This window comes from Aotus nancymaae, unplaced genomic scaffold (assembly GCF_030222135.1).
Source record: "Aotus nancymaae isolate 86718 unplaced genomic scaffold, 86718_ANA_hifiasm-v0.15.2.pri h1tg000053l, whole genome shotgun sequence".
Classification (NCBI taxonomy): Eukaryota; Metazoa; Chordata; class Mammalia; order Primates; family Aotidae; genus Aotus; species Aotus nancymaae.
The window spans coordinates 1,909,929-1,933,173 of NW_026988467.1; the positions used below are offsets into that span (position 1 = coordinate 1,909,929).

Here is a 23,245-nt window from a genome sequence, read left to right on the forward strand (position 1 = left end):
TCAGTTGAAGAGTTTGGCTTCGCTTAGCTCACTGTTTTTCCCAGGGGCAGGACCGAGGAACCCTCCATGAAGGTTCACAGCCCCTCCTGGGGTCCAGGCATGGTCAGCCTAAGGAAAATGCCTTGGAGTGGGCTGGACCAGGCCACTGTCATGGTCCCTCCCATCCGGGGCATCCTGGGGCTCCTGGTGAGGACAGCCAGTAAGTTCCAGGGTGTGCCCCTCCCTGTGAGTGTGGCGCTTGGCTGTGCTGGGGCCAGGAGGAGGTGATTGGGCTCATGGTAGGAGCCTCTGCTGGGTGCTGTCCTCTACACTGTCCCAGGACCACCCCAGGCTCTGGGCCACCTCCCAGAACCACCTGGGGAAGCTTCCTGGGCCTTGACCTCAGAGCAGGAGTTAGACCTGCTGTCCTCGGGGTGGGGCATTGGGAGGACTCCAGACCCCCACGGCTGATTTCCAAGCTCTGGAAAAGGAGAGTAGCCAGAGACTCCATGATGGGATTCAGAAAGGCCTTTTGTCATTCCGGAGGTTTCTGTCCAACCCAAATCAGTTATCCCTACGCTACTGCTGCTCCATGAGTCAAATATCGCATGCGCGCTGGACGTGTATGGGCCTCTGATGATGAAAGCCTTCTAGGCAACCTGGAGCTCCCTTCCAAAAGGGAGGGATGTTTTTAATCATATTAAACCAAGAGGTAGAGCTCGGAGCGGCTCTGACAGGACATTACAATGACATCAGGCTGGGAATGCCGCGAAAGTAAATCACGGCTTAATGTGTTTTCATTAGGGAAATTGAACCAGGGACTGCAGAAGAAAGGGTGTTCCCTTCCTGTGCCAGGGCTGGGGACTGAGACTGGGGGACAGCCGTGTCTCCTGAGTAGAGGGGGTTGGTCTCTGCTCTGAAATTCAGTGGGAAACCATCTGCACCAACCGGGTGGTGATTTGGGGGACAAGAGGCAAGCCTGCTCCTGAGTGCGGAGTCCGAGGTTCTTGTATGAAGAGGGAAGGGATGGAAGTCTGTCTGCTTTGGGAGACACTTTCCCTTTCTCTCGAGGGCAGAACCACCAGGGAACTTGGAATCAGAGGAGAATTTAGGGATAACGAGGCCATTTTCACATCTGAGCTGAAATCTTGCATCCCATGTAACATCAAATCTTTCTTCCTGGTGGACTCACATCAGCGCAAGGGAGGTTAGGATGGTGTGAAAGAGGCCCCTGGGTGTGGCCAACACGGCCCCCCAGTCACAGAAGGCTTGCCACCAGCTCTGTGGGACCCCGAGCCTGCGCGCCTGGATTTCTTGTCCTTGCGAAGAGCAGAATACACTGCCGTATTCCAGGAGAAGATGCATGTGAACGTCCCTGAGAACAAATCTCCAGGAAGGCTCCCTCCTGCCTCCCCAAGCTCCCTGGGCTAGGAATCCCTGGCAGCGCAGGCTCTCTGCCCTCCAGAAGGAACCCGGGCAGCCTAGGACCCTCCACCCTGCTTCTCCCCACAATGCCCTGTATGTTTCCAAAGGCCAGAAACATGTGGAACGTTGAAGGTAGGTGTTAAGGAAAGGAAACATAGTTCCCCGTTCCCCCTTCACTGTGTGCGGGATAATTACGCCTTGTGCTAGGCGGTCCTGTTCCCACCTACCTGCTGCAGCTGCTGGACAGGGAAGTTTTGAAGAGTTTTTTTTTTTTAAGTGAGTACCCCTCCCCCTCCAAGAGTGTGCACTGTGCTTGGTGACCTGCTTCCAAAGATTCTGGAAAGGAGCAGGACTGCCTTCCCAGTGACAGCACCTGGTAAATGTCCCTGGCAAACACTATTCAAGGTCAGCTTCGGCAGGGAGGGGTCCTGTTGAGAGCAGGTGCCCTGGGCGTCCTGTAAGAGGAGGACACTTCCCCTGTGGGCTTCCCCCAGAACACAGAAGGCTGGTCACATCACGGGACACACTTCAGACGAATTAGTCAATGAAGAGGAGCTTTCCGTGCAGTCCCTGACCAGTCCTCCATGGGGCTGTCGAGGTCATCAGCCACAGAGAAAGCCTGAGAAACCATCACAGCCCAGAGGAGCCCACGGACACGCGATGACTTGCTGCCACGTGGATTCCAGATGGGTTCCTGGGACTGAAAAGGACACTAAGTGAAATCTAGGGAAGTTCAAGCCACGTGTGTCATTCCCGGTCATGCAGCATGACGCTGTGCCGTGGTGGCCTAAGGTGTCTCTTGAGGGAAACTGGAGATGAGTTGCCAGGAACTCTCTGGGCTCTTTGGGAATTTTTTGGAATATCTTCAACGATTCCAAAATGAAAAGCTTTTTCGAAGCAAACCAATAGAGATAGGGTGGGAGTCAGGAAGCCTCTGGACATGGGTTGCTGGGGACCGAGGAGTAGACCCTGGGCCCCCTCCAGGGTGAGGCCTTCCACGGAAGAGCCTGGACTCACAAAAAGCCAACGGCACTGCTGTGTTGTAGAACAAATATGTCTGTGTCTATTCCTTCTGCTTTCCGGGGATCATTTGTAGCGGTGCCCTGTGAATTATATTGATCACGGAAGCGTGGGTCTTCTTCACCGGGGAGGAGGAGGCCTCAGAGCCCACCTGCCCCAACTCACTGGTAAGAATGACAGAAAAACTGGGGACTGCAGAGCCGGAAGCCACAAGCCAAGGCCCGGCGAACTTCATCAAACACACATCCTTCCCCCAGGCCCCACAGCCAGGGAACGACAGAGCCTGGAGGAGTCACGGGAAGTGGGTGTCTTCGTGGAAAGCCTGGGGTGGGCTGGCCATGGGCACAGGTCCCGTCCCACCCTGAAGGTGCCAGGCTGTTCCCCGGTGGAACAATTCCAGGGCCTGGCCTGCGTCTCACTGCGCCGGTGCTCCCGCCAGGCAGACACCAGCTGCTCCCAGGAGGCTGACGCCTCAGGCTCACGGCTCAAGGAAAGGTGCAGCTGGAAGTGGAAGAGATGTCTTTGTCCCCTTAATTGACAGTGATTTTCTTCTGTGAAGAAAACATACAGAAGGTAGTGAATTGAATCTCAATTCAGCAAACGTTATTAAACTGTTCTTGGGGAAAACAGATTTCAATACAAATTTAAAAGGAAGAGAAGCCAGAAAGCCACAAACTAGAAAATAAAGTGAGATGGAGCCGTCGCTCCCCGTTTGGAAGCAGCTGGGTGGCGGCCGGCCGAGGAGTGTTGTTCTCCATTTGAAAATCATGGGCTGGAAGCTGCTGAGAGGGAGCTGCCCCCACCCCTTCTTGAAGGGTGTGGATGTCGTTCTCAGGTGCTCAGGCAGGGCCCTGTCTCACGTTCAGGGTGTCCCAGCGAGGACTGAGTGGCTGAAGCCAAAGTCTCCGTGGCTTCCTCCTGCCCACGTGCCTGCAGCTCTGGGGCTGCCCTGCCTTCCACCCATCCGCCAGGGCCAGGATTGGGGTGCCGTGCCACACACCACACATGGTCCCCCAACCCTCGCACACATTCCTTTTGATTGGTGTTGGGATATAATTTACATTGCAAAAAACTCACCCACTACAAGCGTACGGTTTAGTGGGTTTCATATATGCATGGAGTTGTTCAGTACCCCCACACCCAATTCTAGGACATTTCATCACCCCAAAAAGAAACCCCCCACCCCAGAACCCTTCTCCCGAGCCTGGGGCAACCACGCGTCTTTCTGTCCCTATGGATCTGCCCACTCTGCATTTTCTGTAAATGGAACCGTGCGCCTCGTAGCCGTGAGTGCCTGGCTCCTTTCACTCCTCAGGGTTTTCAAGGTGCAGCCACGTCGAAGCATAAGATCAAGTAATCCTTCCATGGTTTTAAAGGCTGAGCAACACTCCATTGTATCATTAGGCCAGATTCCCGTATCCATTCCTCAGCTGATGGACACGTGGGCTGTGTGAGCTTTGGCTGTTGGGAGGAGTGTGGCCCTGGGCCTCCACATGCAGGTTTTCATGTGGACGGATGTCCGTGCCTAAGAGGGGGCAGCTGGGTTGCTGTAACTCCATCTTTAGGGTACTAAGGAATTGCCAAACTGTTTTGCCCAGAGGCATTCTGAGATTCATTCCCACCAACAGGGTACTAGGTCTCCCGTCTCCTGTGTCTTCACCAACACTTCGTGTTGTCCGTCTTTCTGCTCGTAGCTCTCTCTGGGTGTGACGTGGGCGGTGTGTTCTTAAGGGGCCTATGGATGCTTGAGTTTGGGGGACCCGGTGCCACTTCTGCCCACCCTGCAGCTTGACATCCTGATGGTTGGCGGTGTGGTGGGCGGCTGTGCTGCAGGGACTCCCTCCCGACGAGGTGTGGGACTGCCTGCCATCTTAGTGAACGTCTGACGCCTTCCTGGGATGAGGCCCTCCCAGAACCTGTTCATCACGGAATGAGAGCTGCTCAGAGCCCAGCCCCAGGCTGAGCAGGATCAGCGAGAAGAGTGGCCCGGGCTCTGCCTCTCTCAGAGCCGCCCGAGGGGTGAGGACAGAGATTGTTTGTGCTGCTCCCCGGTCCCTGGAGATAGAGCTAGATCCCCCTCCGGCTGCGGCCTCTCACCAAGGCGTCCGCAAGAGTCCCAGGACCAGGTCCAGGCAGCACACGGAGCTCAGCCGGGCGGTGGCAATGCAGAGCCTGGGACACCCTTGGCCTTGCACAGAGACGAGTGGGGGCCCCTGCAGATCTCCCTGTGGGAGGGGCTCCCCCTGGCCCCCACATTTCTTGGCTTCTGGGGGTGGGCTGGGGCCTCTCTCCTGGTTGTCCACCTTACCTCTTTTTTTTCTCCTCTCTGAACAATCACTTAAAAAGGAAGAAACCGGACTTGAAGAGGAAAAACAGATCGACCTCTCCCTGCCACCGTTGCCAATGGTTGGTTTTTCTGCATAACAGCTGGGTGGCTTGAAGACGAGGGGGTTTCTATAGTAACCAATTACAGCCATGATTGGTGAAAAACCACAGAAATATCCCGTGTGTGAAGCTATGCCAGGGAGGCAGGCACAGGCTTGGGTGCTCTGGGTTTAATGTCCTGGGGCAATGTTTCTCTAAGTACTGACGGCAGGCAGGTTTGCCTGTTATGGCTTTTGATTCAGCCTGCCAGGCGGGGGCTGCTGGGGCCTCGGTGGAGTGTGGTGGGGTCTGATGAGGCCTGGTGAGGCTTGGTGGGGGCTGATGAGGCCTGGTGGAGCTTGGTGGAGTGTGGTGGGGTCTGATGAGGCCTGGTAGACCATGGTGGAGTCTGATGGGGCCTGGTGAGGCTTGGTGGGGCCTGGTGAGGCCTGGTGGAGCTTGGTGGAGTGTGGTGGGGTCTGATGAGGCCTGGTAGACCATGGTGGAGTCTGGCGAGGCCTGGTGAGGCCTGGTGGAGCTCAGTGGAGTCTGGTAGGGCCTGATGAGGCTTGGTGGGGCCTGGTGAGGCCTTGCACCCGCTCAGAGCAGCGTCTCATCTTCCTGGGGGCTAGACTCGCACCCAGCTATGCAGGTCATGGGAGAACTAGGGATTCTAAACCAGCTCCCATCCTCACTGGGTCACCTGTAGTCGCAGAGGAGTTACCTTAGTGTGCATATGGGGGAATTTAAGCCTGTCCCAAATCCTTCCGTGTGACGGTGGCAGCCCTGGTCCCTGCCTGAGCCTGGCTGTTAGTGCAGAGGAACTGCACACCGGCAGAAACACGGGGTGAGGATCAGCATAATGAGGAGCTCCTCGTGTCTGCAGCAAAGTACCTCCGCTCTCATTAAAAATCTGAAAAAAAAAGAAGCCAAACAAAAAGAAAAAAAAAACTGAAGTCTTATTGTTTGGGGGTTAGTCCTTTTTGGTAATTAGCACTCAATAGCAAGAGTTTCTCTCCCACCATCCTGATGACCAGGGGGCCATCTGTTCCCCAGATACCAGGGAGAGTCAGCCCTGGGCACGAGGGTTTCAGTACTGAATGGAGGGTGTGCCCACAGGGACACATTCACACACAGCTACAGCTGCACTCTCCCATGCAGACACACGCAGACACACTCACACATAGAGCCTCCCATATGGACACTCAGACACACTTGCACACTCACACAGGGACACACAGATACAGTTGTACACACACACCCCAATACCCACAAATACACAGATACTCTCACACAGACACAGACACACTCACACACTCACAGAGGGATGCACAGATACACTCGCACACACACATACACCACCACACACAAATACACAGATACTCTCACACAGACAGACCTGCACACTCACACAGGGACACACAGATACAGTTGCACACACACACAAATACACACACAGATACTCTCACAGACACAGACACACAGATACAGTTGCACACACACACCAACACACATAAATACACAGATACTCTCACACAGACACAGACACACACAAATGGACACACAGATACAGTTGCACACACACACACAAATACACACACAGATACTCTCACACAGACACAGACACACACAGGGACACACAGACACAGTTGCACATACATGCCACCACACAAAAACACACAGATACTTACACAGAGACACCCTTGCACACTCATAGGGACACATACACTCATACACACTGACACGCAGATGCACTCACACACTTCCGAGCTGACACACTTGGACATAGTCACACAGCAGTACACTCACACACACACACCAAATACAGACACCCTGGCCCTCACCCACACAGTCTCTCACACTCGTGGACACACCCCAGATGCGTCTACACTCATGGACACCGGCTCACTCTCACACTGGCACACTCACACAGCTGGACTCATGTGCACACACTCATATCCAGTCATACACACTCACATGTGTGCACGCCTACATGCACGCACTCACACACTTCCATGCACACATCGCAAGGACACACACAGCTGCCTTCTTTCCTGGAGTCACTCACTGCCTCATACAGAAAAACTCTACCCAACTCACTTTCCCGGCCTGGCTCTGAGCGGCTCATCAGGCTGGCACTTGGCACCTGAACACCCTCACGCCCTCCACCTGCACCCCACCCAAGGCAGTCATTACAGTTTTGGGATTCGTTTTAACTTTCAGACGTGAGGCTGGTGATGAGAGCTGACTTTGAATGACACCTATAATCAGTCCTCCATTATCTGTGCTGGCAGAAGAGGGAGCGTGGGCCTGGCTCCTCTGAGCCCTTCCACGTGGCTCTCTGCCGCGCCCTGGTTTTCATGTGACGCTGGAGCGTCCACTGGTCCGGAAGCGACCCCAGGCCTGGTGACAGAGCTGCTCCGTGTGAACTGGGGAGGGACTGCTCGGCAGACCAAGGCTCTGCCTTGCCTGTCCTGGCCTCTGCCCTGCAGCCCTGCAGCTTGGAGAGGCAGCCCCACCCCCCTTCGAGGTCGCCCGGGTTTGCCCTTTCTCCAGCCCTCCTGGGAGCTGAGGAGGTGGATAACAGGGTTTCAAAGGGCACCGGTGCTGCAGATAAACAAGGGGAGCGGAAATGTCAGCAGAACAAACACTTCGGGTCAATAAACTTTCAGCTTATCCAGAGCAGATCTCATTTCCCTGAGTACCATCCAGGGAAGGCTAGAAGCAAGAAGCTTTTCCATGTACTGCATTTCAAGCAATGGCTGTTTACATACAATACGCTTGCCGGGCTCTGGGTGAGGGGCAGGGGCAGGAGGTGGTGTTTGCAAAGTGCAAGGGCCTGGCTGGCGTGGGTGCCAGGAAGCATCTGCCGCTCATGCTGGGAGCCTGAGACCTCTGCCCCCCCCAGACCTGGGGAGAGGGGCTTCTCCAGTGGGCGGGAGGTGGCCTGGACTATGTAGAGGAAAGCACTTGGCCCTGGGGTCCGAGGCAGAGGCTGGCGTCCGGTTCTGCCACCCTCTCACTTAAGTCATATGATGGGCCAAAGGAAGGAGCGACTCACAGGTCTTTTCAGATCTTGTCAAGGCTGACCTGGAAGGCTGGGGGTTTCTGAGGCTCGGTCTGCCCTCCCGTGAAGTGGACTATCCGGTGAGCAGCTGAGCTGTGTCCGGCAGGCGCCCAGCCCCGCGGTGCCGGGAAGCAGCTCCCCGCACCCTCGAGCCTGCACTGTGCTTTTCAGGTCTGATGAACAAACCGCACGTGCGTCAGCCTTTGAAGTAAAGGAAGGAAGGGTTTCGGCTTTCCTTTTGAAGTTAGGAGGAGCTCTTTCTGGAAGAGAAGAGCGACCTTGTCACAGTGAGGGCCGGAGAGAGAGGGCCCCGGGGCCCCGTCCCCCTGCTCGGCGTCCACTGACCGGTCTTCTCTCCTCTCCCCACACAGCTCCATGTCCATCCGCTGGCCGGGCCGCCCCCTCGGAAGCCATGCCTGGATACTGATAGCCATGTTTCAACTCGCCGTGGACCTGCCCGCCTGCGAGGCCCTGGGCCCGGGCCCTGAGTTCTGGCTCCTGCCGCGGTCACCGCCCCGGCCGCCCCGGCTGTGGAGTTTTAGGAGTGGACAGCCAGCACGGGTCCCGGCCCCCGTGTGGAGCCCCCGGCCGCCACGCGTGGAGCGGACCCACGGACAGATGCAGGTGTCCCGAGCCAGACGGGCTCACAGGCCCCGGGACCAGGCGGCCGCCCTTGTGCCCAAGGCAGGACTGGCCAAGCCCCCAGCTGCGGCCAAATCCAGCCCTTCCCTCGCCTCGTCGTCCTTGTCCTCGTCTTCCGCGGTGGCCGGGGGTGCCCCGGAGCAGCAGGCCCTCCTGAGGCGGGGGAAAAGGCACCTGCAGGGGGACGGTCTTAGCAGCTTCGACTCCAGAGGCAGCCGGCCCACCACGGAGACTGAGTTCATCGCCTGGGGGCCCACGGGGGACGAGGAGGGCCTGGAGTCCAACACGCTTCCGGCCATCTACGGCCCCACCACGGTCTCCATCCTACAGACGCGGAAGACAACGGTGGCCGCCACCACTGCCACCACCACGGCCACCCCCATGACGCTGCAGACTAAGGGGTTCACCGAGTCCCTGGATCCCCGGAGAAGGATCCCAGGTGGGCTTAGCACAACAGAGCCTTCCACCAGTCCCAGCAACAGTGGGGAAGCCACCCAGCCCCCAAGGATTCTGGGGGAGGCCTCAGGTACAGCCGTCTCTCTTCTGGTTTGGGTTTGCTTGGGGTCAAGGGCTGGGGGTGTGACTCAGGAGAAAGGCTTGCATGTCCTGGGGGTGATGTCACGTGCGGAGGCTCCGAGAAGATATAAGCATGATGTATCCACAAGCTTGCACGCGCGTGTAGACGGTTAGATACACGCTGTGCCCTAGAGGAAGCGGGCTGTGAGAAGGGAGAGTTTCCCTCCTTAGTATGCACCTAGAAGTGGGCCCTGCACCCCTCGTACCTCTGTCAGGGGCCAGCCAGGTCTGCCAGGTGCTGCTCCCCTCCTGCCTCTGGTACGGACTGGTGGAATCCACCACACATCGCCATGTCTTCCAGAATCATAGAATTCAGTCTCTGGGGCCGGCCCAGGGAGTAAGAAGCTTGCTTGTTTCATGACAGAGTAAAGGATTCCCTGCTCCAGGAGTCTCCAAAAGCCTTCAAGGGTGTGGGACCCGTGAGCGGGGGCAGGGTGCCTGCCAACTTGACCTCAGTTGAGGATCAGGAATGGCCTTAAATAGCAAGAAAGACCAAAGCCAGGTAAAAGGAAGAACTTCCAGCAGTGTTAACAGAAGCTTCGCAGACAGTGACTCGGGTGGCAGCGTTCTGCTCCCTGGGGATGTGTGAGGAGGGTATTGGGAGGATGGAGATGAGAACACAGGCCTTGGAAAGGGCTTTGGCTCCCTGCTGCTGTCACCCTGGCTGCCTGTGGACTCACACGGGTCGTAGGCTTTGGATATCTCCTTCCACGCAGTTCCGTTTTTTATTTTCCTCCTGTACGTGGTCCTGCATTTGCTTTGAAAGGAGTCGCCCTTGGAAAGGAAGCCTTGTCCCTGAACTGGCAGCCTGCACTGATGTCACCAGGCTTCAAGGCAGGCCTGCGGGGGAGAGCTCAGCACCCGGGCCCCCTGTCACCCTCACCTCCCTCCAGTTTTCTCTGCCTTGTTAACGGGCACAGCCCAATGTGCCAGGCTGGCTCAGAAGTTCACAACTCAGATCTGTGTGTACACATTCTAGACAAACAGCAGCATTTGCTAACTGTAAAATCCGATGCAGGTTTCAGGGCGTCAGTGCAAAATGGGTGGGGGCGCCCTGTGGCCTCCTCACCTGTCACTTTTCACACCCTTGGGCTTGTGGGCTCCGTGGGACCCACCCAGGCCTCTGCAGAATCCAGGGGAGAGAAGAAAACTGCTCTTCGGAGTTCACCTGCAAGCGGCCGGCACGGCAGGCAGCCAGGCCCTCTGCGTCCTCGCCAGGCTAGGCTGCGTCCTGGCCCGGGTTCCTCCTCGTCTCGGGCAGGCAGGCACCGGGCAGTTGCTGGACAGGTTTTCCTGGGGTGGGCGGCTTTTGTCCTTCAGCCGGTGACCTACTTTCTTCCTTCACCTGGACAACAGAACCTGCGCTTTTTATTCTGAGCTCCTCTTCCCTAGAGAGCAGTGTTTCTATGGAAGCACAGCCCGAGCTCCCTGCGGATGCTGGGGGCTGTGCCTGGAGGTGGAGGCTGTGGGCTTGGGAGAGGCTCCGGAGGCCCTGCACCGCTACCTCCCACGCAGCCTCTTTTGGGAATCCACGGACATGCGGGGCCTGCAGTTCATCTTGCACCGTTAGGTGCCTGCGAGCAGTTTATAAAGTGTTGGTTTTTAGCTCCGTAAACTCAGCAGCCATCATCATAATGGGATTTCGTGCTACGTTCCCCTAGTGTCACCTCCTCTGTGTACGTCACTTACTATATAGACATGGATGAGGAGACAAGTTCCCATTTATTCCAAATTACATTTGTTATTACTAAAGTTAAACACCCGGGACAGCGTTATAGGCTTAGCAAATTAATTCATAGCGCATTGGAGTTTGCTAATCCATCTCGACAGATGCTTATCTTGGAAACGATTTATGGTTCTTCATAATATAATCTGGTGCTAGATTAATTTGTTTAGCAAAACAAATCTAAAAAGAGGAAAATATGTGTGTTTGCTTCTAATGCAGAGAAATGTGAATTCTGGAAAGAGACGCCGGCCGCGGGGAAGGGAGCAGGTGGTTTACAGTAGCGCTCGTCAGGGCTGGGCCACGGTCGTGAGCTTCCAGGCCCGGGCAAAGGGACGAGAGGAAATGCGGGGATGATTCCCCTAACTGGGTTCCTCATAGCTCAGCGGGTACCATGTAGATGAATTAGACCAGAGCAGGAGCAGTTTAGGTTAGGAAGAAGCGTCCGGTGATGCAGGAGGTGAGCTCTTTGCTTAGGCTACTGAGAATAGGCTGCATCATCTCCTTTTCTGGAGCCCCCAAGTAAAGGGGATTTGGGAATGGGGGAAGAAAACAACTGTTTAAGCTTCCCTGGATGGAAGGAGTGGTGGGACAGACGGCTGAACTCCCTGGCACCCCCTTGCCTTGGCAGCCATCAGATGCAGACCTGGGCCCCCAACATTTGGTGGAACGTGGACACTACTCACACTCTCAGACACCTAAGACAGCAGGAGTGATCTCGGGGATCCCAGAGCTGCAACCTGGGAGGCCATGCATTGCTGTAGTTAGTTAACAGGTGCCTCGAGACTGAAGATCTGGGCGAGAATCTGGGCTCTGTTGCATGTCACCATGTGACCTGGAAAAGGTCTCTTCTCTCCTGATTTCCTTTCCTTCACCAGCAAAATTGAGGCTTTGAAATATTTTTCCTAAGCAATTGCTGTGAGAGTTTAGAGGAGCAACACTGAGTATAAAATAAGGCACCTGGCACCGAACAATTCTCCATACTCATCTGTTGTTTTTATACCCAGCAAGAGTGGCCTGAGGATGACAGGGTTGCCTGTGTCAGAGGCAGAACAGGTTGCCAGGGACTTGGGAGTCTTATCGTCTCACATACAGCCAGCTTTGCCATGGAGCACCTCAAAATTTAGAATTGGAGTTGTAGGAGGTGCATGAAACATCCATTATGTGAGTTTTACCTGTCCAAAAAGGGAACCTTGGTTTCACATTTGGGAATGTGTAAATTTTATTTTTGCTTCTGCAGAGAAATATTAAGAAGGGACATGTCCTATTTTTCTATCTGTCTATAGCACAGGTATTGCTAGGCACAGAGAAGACAGGTGGCTAGTGATTTGGGCCACTCTGAAATTTCTCAGGAAGTATCATTACTTGACATAGCTGATGGAATGATTAAAGGGGTCCCTTTCAGGATTCACCCTGCATATAAAGCAATTGGGAAATCTCTTTGAGTTTCAGGGTAATGGTTAAGAGTCCCACTGCCTGCCTTCAGATTCCTGGCTTCAACTCATGATCACTGTGTAAATGTGGGCAACTTGCTTGTCCTCTCTGTGCCAGTGGGAATGATAGAGTTAACCATCTCATAATATTGTTGTAAAGATTCAGTGAGACAGAGCTTGCCAAGTACTCAGTGCCTGGCACATAGCGGTTCTCAGTATGTGCCTGCTGCTGTATATATAGGGATGGTGACGGTGATGATGATGGTGATGGTGACGATGGTGGTGACAGTGATGATGAGGATGATGATGATGGACATGGAGATGATGATGATGACAGTGATGATGGTAATGGAGATGGTGATGATGGAGATGATGATGGTATTGGTGGAAATGGCGATGATGGTGATAATGAGATGATGGTGATGGAGATGATGATGGTAATGGAGATGGTGATGGTAATGGAGATGATGATGGTAATGGAGATGATGATGGTAATGGAGATGGTGATGGTAATGGAGATGGTGATGATGATGGTATTGGTGGAAACGGTGATGATGGTGATAATGAGATGATGGTGATGGAGATGATGATGGTGATGGAGATGGTGATGATGATGGTATTGGTGGAAATGGCGATGATGGTGATAATGAGATGATGGTGATGGAGATGATGATGGTAATGGAGATGGTGATGATGATGGTATTGGTGGAAACGGTGATGATGGTGATAATGAGATGATGGTGATGGAGATGATGATGGTAATGGAGATGGTGATGATGATGGTATTGGTGGAAACGGTGATGATGGTGATAATGAGATGATGGTGATGGAGATGATGATGGTAATGGAGATGGTGATGATGATGGTATTGGTGGAAATGGCGATGATGGTGATAATGAGATGATGGTGATGGAGATGATGATGGTAATGGAGATGGTGATGATGATGGTATTGGTGGAAATGGTGATGATGGTGATAATGAGATGATGGTGATGGAGATGATGATGGTAATGGAGATGGTGATGATGATGGTATTGGTGGAAATGGCGATGATGGTGATAATGAGATGATGGTGATGGAGATGATGATGGTAATGGAGATGGTGATGATGATGCCGATGGTAGCAACGATGATGATGATAATTGTGGAGATGATGATGATGGTTACCATTATGCTGATTTGCTGCCACCAGCTTTGTTGCTCTCTTGAGGGCTCATTTGATGAGTTCCTGCAGCCATGTCCCTGGCCTTGGCACTCTGTCCTGAGGTGTAGATGCCACTAGCCAGGAGCCTCTTGGGGTAGAACGTCACCTGGCGCAGGTTCATGGAGGCATTGAGCTCTGGCCTCACGTGAGCACTGGCAGAGTGTGACTGTCAGATGGGTCAGAAGTTCGCTTGAGGCCGGGGTTGGAGGGAGGCTCCCCACAGTGCGGAGCCTCTGTGGGGCTCCCCATCTCCTGTGACACAGGCTCCCCATCCCCTGTGACACAGGCTCCCCATCTCCTGTGACACAGGCTCCCCATCCCCTGTGACACAGGCTCCCCATCCCCTGTGACAGCTTTCTTGCTAGTCACGTTTCGAATCTGGAATCACAGAGTCTCCAGGGAGAAAAACAAAAAGTCATTCTCCGAGCTTTTATCTTAAAACATGTAAAGCAAACTTATGGGAAATTCGAGCCAACTGATTCGGGTTTCTGAATACGACCACTGTGGGAATGCCTGGGGCAGGAGTGTGTGGTATGCAGCTAGCGCTCTGGAGAGGTTTCCTGAAGCTTACCTTCTTAGACCCTGCATGCCCGCACCTGGCCCCAAGTCTTTCCCGCCTGCTCAGACCAATCTGCCGCTTTCCCCAGCTCTTGTTCTGTCTCTCAGAAAGCTCGCCACTCAGGAGGGGCCCTGAAATCCTCTAGGCTCCTATCACCATTCAGGTTTTGCCTCTGTTCAATCAGTCACGTATTCGTGACTTCCAGCAGCTCAAGGGTGAGATGGCTCAGATGTCTTCCAAGTCTGGCCTGGCAAATTTTACCTTGGAATTCACTCACGCGTTTCCAAGGATGATTTCCAAGTTTGCTTTGACCTTGTCACCAAGTGGGAGCGGAGGTGGTGCGGGGGCTTCTGCGTCCTTTTGGTGTGAACCTCTGTAAGCAAGGGTGACATGCTGGTGTCATTTCCTCTGCACCCCAGCGGTCAGCCGACCTAAGCATCAAGGCGGGCCAGCCAGCCTCAGGAGCAAGCCTCACGATGGTGAAATATTTTCTAAATACCAGGATTGGAGTGGAAGAAAACGAGCAGGTGTCACAGGGAGAGACGTCCTCTTCCCCTTCGGCGTAAAGCTGCGCTGGCGGTTTAAATGCTGAGCCCCTTTTAATTAAGTTGCTGGGTGTTTGCTACCAGGGAAGTGAATCTGTCCTTAATTTAAAGATATCTGAAGCAAATGACTCATGAACTTCAAAAGTTTTGAGTGGATTAATTGGGATAAGAGAATCAAAGAGCAAATGAGTGCTTGGAGCGCTACAGAAGATCATAAACTTTGTAGACAGCGAGGCTGGCCTTTAGCATCTTGACTGGGATCTTCTGAATGGATGCAGCGTGGCAAATCCTGCACGCCGTGGTTCTGGGTGGTGGCCTGTGGTTGAGGTCCTGTACTGGCCGACGGCTCACTGGACCCAGTCAGCCTCTTAGAGCACTGTCTCTGCTTTTGCTGAGCAAACCTGTGCTCACGCCAGACGGATACATGTGCTCCAACTCATGGAAGTCCAGCCTGCGATACTTCTGGACACAACTGTGTTGCAGGCCTCCGTGCATCTCCCTCCCGAATGACCCTGGCCTCAACTTACTGCATTTAGTCCTTCTTAAACCTCTTCATCCCTAGGGCCTCCTCCTTCTAAGAGCGTGCTAGGGATGGGAAGGTCTGTCATGCCCATCCTAAGGGGCGTTTTCTTTTCTTTTCTTTTCTTTCTTTCTTTTTTTTTTTTTAGGCAGAGTCTTGCACTGTGGCCCAGGGTGGAGTGCAGTGGCATGATCTCCGCTGACTGCAACCTCTGCCTCCCGGGTTCAAGTGATTCTCTTGCCTCAATCTCCTGAGTAGCTGGATTATAGGCACACGCCACCACACATGGCTAATTTTTTTTTTTTTTTTTGTATTTTTAGTAGAGACAGGGTTTCACTATGTTGGCTAGGCTAGTCTTGAACTCCTGACCTCGTGATTTATCCACTTTGGCCTCCCAAAGTGCTGGGATTACAAGCGTGAGCCACCGCTCCTGGTCCATCCTAAGGCACCTTCTACGGGAGAGCTGCTGGGTTCAACGCTGTCTTCCTTCACCAGGCCCTTGGAGAGCTGCCTGGACTTATTGACTTGTTCAGGAGTTTACAGCAAGAAGAGGAAGGCTTTAATGAACAGCCTCTCTACCTGGAAACCAGGCTCCTTTAAGGGAATGGGTGGGGTCGCTGACTACTCGGGTATCCGGCAGCTGCACGAAACACACCCTTGTAGGAAATGCCTTTCCTTACGTCACGAATATCACTAAGCCCTGGATTGATAGCAAATCTGTTTGCTATATAGTGGATTGATTTCATGATTTACATCCGCTCACGGGAATGATTCTGACTATTGAGATTAAATGTTAGACAGAATACCATTTCTAGACTTTCTGTTTTACTGCGTTACAAGGACCAGTTTTAGAATGTCTGGCTTCTTGATCAGTTACTCAATGAACCATCAACTCTGTACTTAGTTGATAGTAAATGCCACCCCTCGGGGTAGGAGGGGGGTGAGGAGATGCAAAACGTGGCCCCGCCTCCTCTTTTCAAGGAGTTTAAAATATCCATTTGGGAAAGCATGACAGATAAAGACATATCCTTGCACAAGAGGGAAATGACAGGTAAGGACGGTGGAGGAAGTCTCACCAAGCCACAGCCTCCAATCGCCCGGTTGTTATTCTGGAGATAGAGATTGGAAGGAGCCGGGAGCCATAGCAGGTTTCCTGGAGCCGAGCCCTGGGGTGGGGAGGGGAGGCACAGGAGGAGCCCACCTTGGGGAGGTGTGGGGGGCTGAGATGGAGCAGGCAGAGCTTCTGCAAGCCTGGACTGTGGAGGGAGCCAGGCCCGGCCTCCACCTCCCCCGCCGCTGAGTTTCTTGGCCTCTGGAACAGAGGCTGAGTAAGATGACCCCTGAGGTCCCTCCCCTAGATCTGCATCGTCCTAAGAATGGGCGAGTCCTGGCGCTCCTTCTGCAAGGAGGTGGAACGATGGTTTTGGAGGACCCTCTTTCCCGACGTGTCATCAGTGAAAGAAGAACGCTGGAGAGCGCGCCCCTTCCCTCCCTGCCAGCATCCACAGCCAGCTGCCCTTGGGGACCCAGCAGTGAGCTCAGTGGTCTGTGTACACAGGCAGGCATTGGCCCAGGTGGGACCCATGGCTGTGGGCTCCATTTGAAGCTTCCGCTTTGGGATGACGAGTCATCTTTCTCCGGAGGCGGAACCCTCTGCCCGACCTCTGCTCAGGAGTGGCCCGCGCCGTGGATGTCTAACTTGAAAGGGTGCCGTGTGAATCCTGCTGGTAGAAAAAGCATCAGCCTCACCTTTGCAGCAGATGAGTTCCAAGCGATGCTTGAGGGCTCCCCAGGTGGTCACTGACACTCAGTCCCGGAGACTCAGCCGAATTCAGAGGCAGACAAACGCGGGATAGACCAATGTGCCGCGTGGTTGGACATGAAGACAGGCTTTGTTCGGGTCCCTGCTCTCGACGTGGTTCAACGTGGTGCAGTGAATCTCGCCTCCGTCTGCCTTGCAGTCTGTTGTAAGGGTGCAATTGACGCAAAATAGAGGGAAAAAACTTCCCTTTCCAGAAGTTTATTTCAGCACAAGGGAAGCCAAGTTTGTTAAAGGAACAGAGGTGCTGAAAATCTCCCCCCAGAGGTGACCGATGGGTGGGACACATCAGGTTTGAAGCTGGTGCCAGCAGAGAGAGCCCACCTTGGCCAAGGTGGACCCAGGCTGTGGCTGCAGCTGTCCTTGCCTCTACCTTGTGACCCCGTGGTCCTCTGAATCTTTGCCTGCAAAATGGGGAAGCAGTTTCTGACGAGGTCGCTGTGAGACTGGACCATCCCGGCCCATGTGGGAAGCTGAGTGCCGCAGTGAGCATGCCGGCCCCTCCAGTTGAGTCACGTTGAGTCACGTCTTAAAATACGCACGAAGCCCACCTCACCGGTGGCTGTGCCAGGGTAATCGAATGGTGTTTGTGGGGGGAAAAATGCCATTTGCTTTCCGTGGCCTTCCATATCCTCTTCTGCAGTCACTCAGGTCATGTGGCTGCCTGCTCAGTGCTCCTCTGTCCAGATCGTGATCTTTCTCTGCCGTGAAAGGCCTCAGTTCTCACCGTGGCGGTCAGACCTACCCCAGGAAGCCCTCAGCCTGGCCCCTTCAATGTGCCAGATCAACACCCTGAGGCGGGGTTTGTGTAAGCCCCAAGGAGGGGATGCGGGGCACAGAGATGGGGGCTGGAGCCAGCACCATTGCCTTTGCAAGGGATCAGGCTTGCCTCTCTCCTGACTCTCCGCTCTATGTAGCTGGAAGAGCACTTTACAGTTGCACACCCTCTTACCTTACATACCTGGGGGAGCACTTTACAGTTGCACACGCTCCTCCCTTTACGTAGTTGGGAGAGCACTTTACAGTTGCACACGCTCCTCCCTTTACGTAGCTGGGAGAGCACTTTACAGTTTGCCCAGCAGGTGCTGGACTCCTTATTGTTCTCCAAAGCACCCTGGGCAGGGGAAAGAGGGGTCTGAGCTGAGAGGCCCCGGCACTGTGAGTGGGGAGTGGGGCAGGACCCAGCTCTCCTGACTCTAGGACCGTGGCACCTTCCTTGATTCTATGGGGGCTCTTCAGGGCTTGGGGACCCTCCCACCACACACCTCTACTGCCCGAAGCATAAAGATACCCTGACTTTGGAGTCTGGATCCAAGAGGAAGTTCTCGATCTGTGGGTGATGGCTGCTGATCAAAGAAGATTCCTGGTCCTCTTGACCCTTCTAGAAGCTCCAGGAGTCCTGTCCATTAGCAGAGCCATGAGACGTGGACGGAAGAGCCTGATGTCCCCACCACGTGATTTCAGAGACACACCCTTTGGTACGTCCCCGGCCAGGACTTCAGGGATGTGTCCTGAGACCTCCCTTGGGTCCTTGTCACTTATTCCCATCTCTGCAAGGAGAAAATCAGTGCTGTCTGTGGCAGGGAGGAAGAGGAGAGGCTGTGTGACGGGGCAGCTGGGGAATCTTGGGTTGGGTGAAGATGGCTAAAGGGAGAATGAAGCGATGCCAGACTCTCCTAACCCTTGCAGAGCCGGTGCCCCGGTGTGTGATGGATTTTGTGACACTCCCTTTACACACTGCCAACGCACCTCGCGTAGAAAACTCAATCTGTGTTTTAAAAGCTTGGCCTGGTGTCCTAACTGTGCTGAGGAGGACGTGCAAAGGAGAGTGATGTGGGGAAGAACGCTGTGTGTGCACATTTAAGCGTCCCAGCCCGTCTTCACTTGAGGGGCCCGGTGCTAATGGGCACATAAACGGCATTTTATCTGCACGCACGCTGAGGCGGTCAGAGGCTGGCCTCTGCATAGGGCCACTGGGAATGCGTCTGCCACACCAGCTGGGACAGTTGTGTCACGTTGAGGGCAGGTGACTCTCCAAAATGATGAACAACCCCCAGAGATGTTTGGGACAAATATACCGCACACAGTCTTCTGTGGATCCACTCGGTGGTCGCATGCTTGGGAACATCAGCGTGTATTCCAACCAGGCGCCGCAGAACCCCTGGGTTCCTATGCTGAGCGGAGGAGGCCCTCTGGGCTCCGAGCGTGTTGGTTAGCAGGACTGAGCAGCGGGCCGAGTGGGAGTTCACAGGGCAGAGCCCCTGAGGGCTGCACACCTGTCCTGTGCGCAGCAGGGCGTGCCACGTCCATCCTGCCTCATTGTGTGAATGTGAGGAACGCCTGGTCTCGTCCTAGACCATCCAAAGGCAGCCTTTCACCCAGCACGAGCCTCGTCCTACGTGCCCACACGCCTCTTGTGTGCGGAAGGCCCAGGCTTCATCTGAGTCTGTGCGTCCTGGGGCTGCTGTAACGTGTCACCTCCGGGGCCCTGGGTGAGGACCTTTCCCAGCCTCTTCCAGCTCCTGGCGGCTCCAGGTGCTCCTTGGCTTGTGACCTCATCACTCAGTCTCTGGCTGCATCTCCACATGGCTGTCTCCCCATGTCTGTCTTCTCAGGACACTTGTCATTGGATTTAGGGCCCGCCTGGACCACCCAGAATGGTTACGCCCAGGCCCAGTGTGCTGGGAAAGGCAGGTCATGGCGAGTTGGGCTGGGGCAGGCCAGAGAGTTGGGCTGGGGCAAGGTTCCAGGAGGCTTGGAGGCCGCTATGAGATTTGGGGTTCCTTCTGAGTATGCTGGAGGTCACGGGATACACCTAAGAGAGGTGTGATCTGAGCGGGAGGTACCGGCTGCTCTCTGAGGGCATCCTCAGGGGAAGACAGGAGGCGACGGGGCCAGATGGGGCGTGATGGCTTGTGGAGAGGTGAGACGCAGGCCCCGAGAGATCATCGGCTGTGGAGTGAGGGCGAGAGCCATCTACAGGGTCCCTGACGTTTTGGTCTCAGCAACTCTCTTTGACTGAAAGGGATGCATTTAATTGAGAGGCAGAAGCTGGGGAGCAGCCCCTTTTGGATTGGAAGAAGCCCTTGTGGTGGGACCTTCACCCATGTGACATGAGCCGCCCTGGCAGCCGTCTGGTGGAGTGCCAGTGGGCACTCCTTGGATTCCTGTGTCTGCCACTCGAAGGCTGGCGCAGCCCAGAGTAGAAGCTCAGGGGAGCCTCGGGTGTGCGGAGGGTCAGGAAGGCCATGGGGACGGTGGGGACCACTCGGACCAAGCAGGGACTGTGAGAGGGGAGAATGAGGGGTCGATTGGGGGTGATCAGGAAGAGCCGACCAGGAGGAGGCTGCAGGAAGAAGCTGTCCCCAGGGCAGGGAGGGGCCCTCATGGCAGAGCTCCCGGAGGCACGAGAGAGGCCACTTTTGTGAAGTAGAGGCCGCTGGAGACTTGGCAAGGGGAGAGTCCTGCAAGGGCGACGGAAAGGGAGGTGGGGGCGAGGCGCAGGTGCAGCGTGTGGAACTGAGTATTTTGAGGAGTTTTGCTCTGCAGGGGTTCGGGGAGAGGGAAGCTGTTGCTGGAGGATGAGAGTCGGATGAGGACTTTGGGTGTTCTGTTTCGTTTTGATTTTGTATCATGGGAGTATTCGGGCACGTCTGTCTGCCAGTGCGAATGACGCAGTAGAGAATGGAGACGGACGATGTGGTGGGGACAGTGCAGAAGCCAAGCCCTTCGGGATGAGAACCAGCCTGATGTGTGTTGCGGGATCTGTGCACGGGCCGTGGCGACGAGCCGAGCTTGCTGTAGAGACCTGGAGAGTCGCTCCAGAGAAGGCTGGTTTCTGAGTTCTGTGTTTCACCTGAAGGTCGACCTTTCCTCCTTTTCCTTGTGAGAATCTGTGATAACTGGAGGAATGAAATTTCATGAGAGCTGCGCCGACACGGCCCCCGCCCTTGCGGGGCGGCCTCCCAGGGCCGGTGGACAGGAGCAGGTGCACACAGAAGTCACGTGTGGCGACCGTGGCACCTGCGGAGGCCAGGCGGAACCACGGGCGGGGGTGCTGATGGCGGCCGGGCCAAGGAAGGCTCATGAAGGGGGCATTTGAGCGAGGTCTGACTGGAGAGGAGGAGGTGGCCAGGGGAGGAGGTGGGGCGGGCCTCCTGGGGCTGCCTGTACGAGCATGAGGCCTCCTGGGAGGATGAGGTGGGTGTGGGAGGAACAGAGGGAGGCCAGTGGGCCGGGGGCTGGGAAGGAGGCTGGGAGGCCGCCCCAGCAGAGGAGTCAGGCGCTCCCTACCTTCAAACGTGAGCTGTGGGAGGATGTGTGTCCCCAGATGTGCAAGGTTCTGTGCCCATTTGTGTCCTCTCTGGCCTTGGTGGCATACCTGCTCCCACCTATGGCCCCCCACCTGGCCATGGGCTGGACATCCTCACCGTGTCACAGAAGGGGTCACCACCCTGTACTCCCACGTTCAGCTCTCTTCTCTCTGAAGCCCCTGCTTCTGTGATCCCTCTGGGTGGTCTGTCTCCATCGACTGGCATTTGCCATGGTGTCACTCATGTTATGGGCACCTTCACTTGCCCAGAGGTGGGCCTACCTGCCCCTCCCCAGCCCCTTGCCAACACCAATAACTGCCAGTGTCATCTGCCTGCACAGTACTTTCCACGGGCCGTCACCAGCCCGGGACTCCTCGAGGGGCCACCTCAGGTCCTGCGCCTGCTGTGCCCCGGGCTCCCAGCACCCTCCCTGACCCACTGCCAGCTCCAGAGCCAGTGTCTGAACAGTTTTTTAAAATGCAACTTCTGGGCTTAGCGACTGCTGCAGGCAGTGGGTTCCTAAGTGCCGAAAGCCACGCAGATCTTACGATCTTTGCTGAAAGAGAAAGAGAAAATGAAAAGAAGAGCCAGGGCGACGATGTGCTGTGCTTTTAAAAGTCACTGATGCCCACAGTGAGGGGGGTACAGTTCTCCACGAGCACTCTCCCCTCCTGCTCCAGACACAAAGCCAGGCTGCGAATGCTGGGCTGACCCAGGCAGGCCTGGTCCGGGGCACACTGGCTGGCTCTGGACTGCCCACGCTTGTGCCCAGAGCAAGCAATGAAGCTGCCTGCCAGCCCTCAGGGTCCAGGGAGCTGAGAGCGCCGGGAGCGTCAGCTCCGCCAAGGCTCGCTGGTCCCTGGGCATTGGGTGCAGACAGCGGCCTGCAGCAGCACCCTCTGACCTGGGCAGAGGAGTAGTAAAGGGACCTCCTGCCCAGCAGGCAGGAAAGAGGGTTTCGGGGTCCCTGGAAGAGGCAGATGTGCATCAGGTTAAGTGGCTGCTCCAGTGGCCACTGACTCCCGGTGTGGTGGGGAGGGACGTGGACGGAGTGGGCCGTCTGGGATACTCAGTGTAGAGTCCCTCGTCCTCCCACACCCCATGGACGCCCCGTGGAGCTCACGGGCAGAGCCTTGGTCACGGTCCCCCTGGTGCCTGGCCAGGGTTTGCTTGTGACAGATGCTCAAAGTACGCGTTGACTGGGTAGGTGGACTCCCTGTTCATCCCTGCCTCCCTCCCCTTCAAAGGGGGCCTGAGGCCAGGAAAGGACTCAGAATGTCCAGATGTCACCCTAGAGGCCACCAGCTCGTTCCTCAAGTGGCGGGATTTGCTCAGCCAGTGGAACCGGGGCTTCCCGTGCCGGTGTCCTGCGCTGCCGCAGCAAAGCACTCCAGTCTAAATGTGTTCTCCACCGTCCTGGAGGCCAGGGCCTGAGGTCAAGGTGTCGGCCGCCTGGCTCCTCCCGCAGCCCCTCTCCTGCCTGTGTCCTCACATGGCCGTCCCTCTGCGTGTCCGTGTCCTCATCCCCTCCTCTGTAAGGACACCAGTCAGCACGGATTAGAGTCCACGCTAATGACCTCATTTAACTTTAATTACTTCTTTAAAGGCTCTATCTCCAAATGCAGTCACATTAGGGGGTAGAGCTTCAACATACACATTTTTGGAGGCCACAGCTCAACCCATAACACCTCCCCACCTCCAAGGGCCGTGCACACTGGGAGAATGCATCCCCCGGGATGAAGCAGAGGGTCCCAGGAGACCTGGAGTCCTTTTGGGGTGGCGGAGGAAATGGAGCTCCATCACCATCCCCCCACCTGCCCGTAGGGATGGAGACAGCTGGGCACAGGGGCAGGCCCTGAATCCCTTCAGGCTGCCATGCTTGTGGCAGGGTGTTGTGGAGGGTGCCACCCTGGGGGGCCGTATTGGAAACTCACAGTGGCCGGGGTCTGTGTGCATGTGGCATCCCAACCTCGTCCTCTATTTAGGGGGAGAACACTTGACTAATGGCACAATTTAGGGAAGAACTGACCCCAAGAGTCCAGTGGGGTGAGCAGTG

At 55.4% G+C, this 23,245-nt stretch overlaps 1 protein-coding gene across 3 annotated transcripts in view; it reads left to right on the top strand.

Moving 5' to 3' along the window:
• AJAP1 (adherens junctions associated protein 1) overlaps positions 1–23,245 on the top strand; it is a 142,807-nt gene that overhangs the window by 51,425 nt on the left and 68,137 nt on the right. For all 3 annotated transcript variants that reach the window (XM_021667057.2, XM_021667058.2, XM_012461000.3), the window contains exon 2: positions 8,227–9,023. In XM_021667057.2, the coding sequence (XP_021522732.2) occupies positions 8,227–9,023 (797 nt within the window). The remainder of the gene's footprint in view (positions 1–8,226; positions 9,024–23,245) is intronic.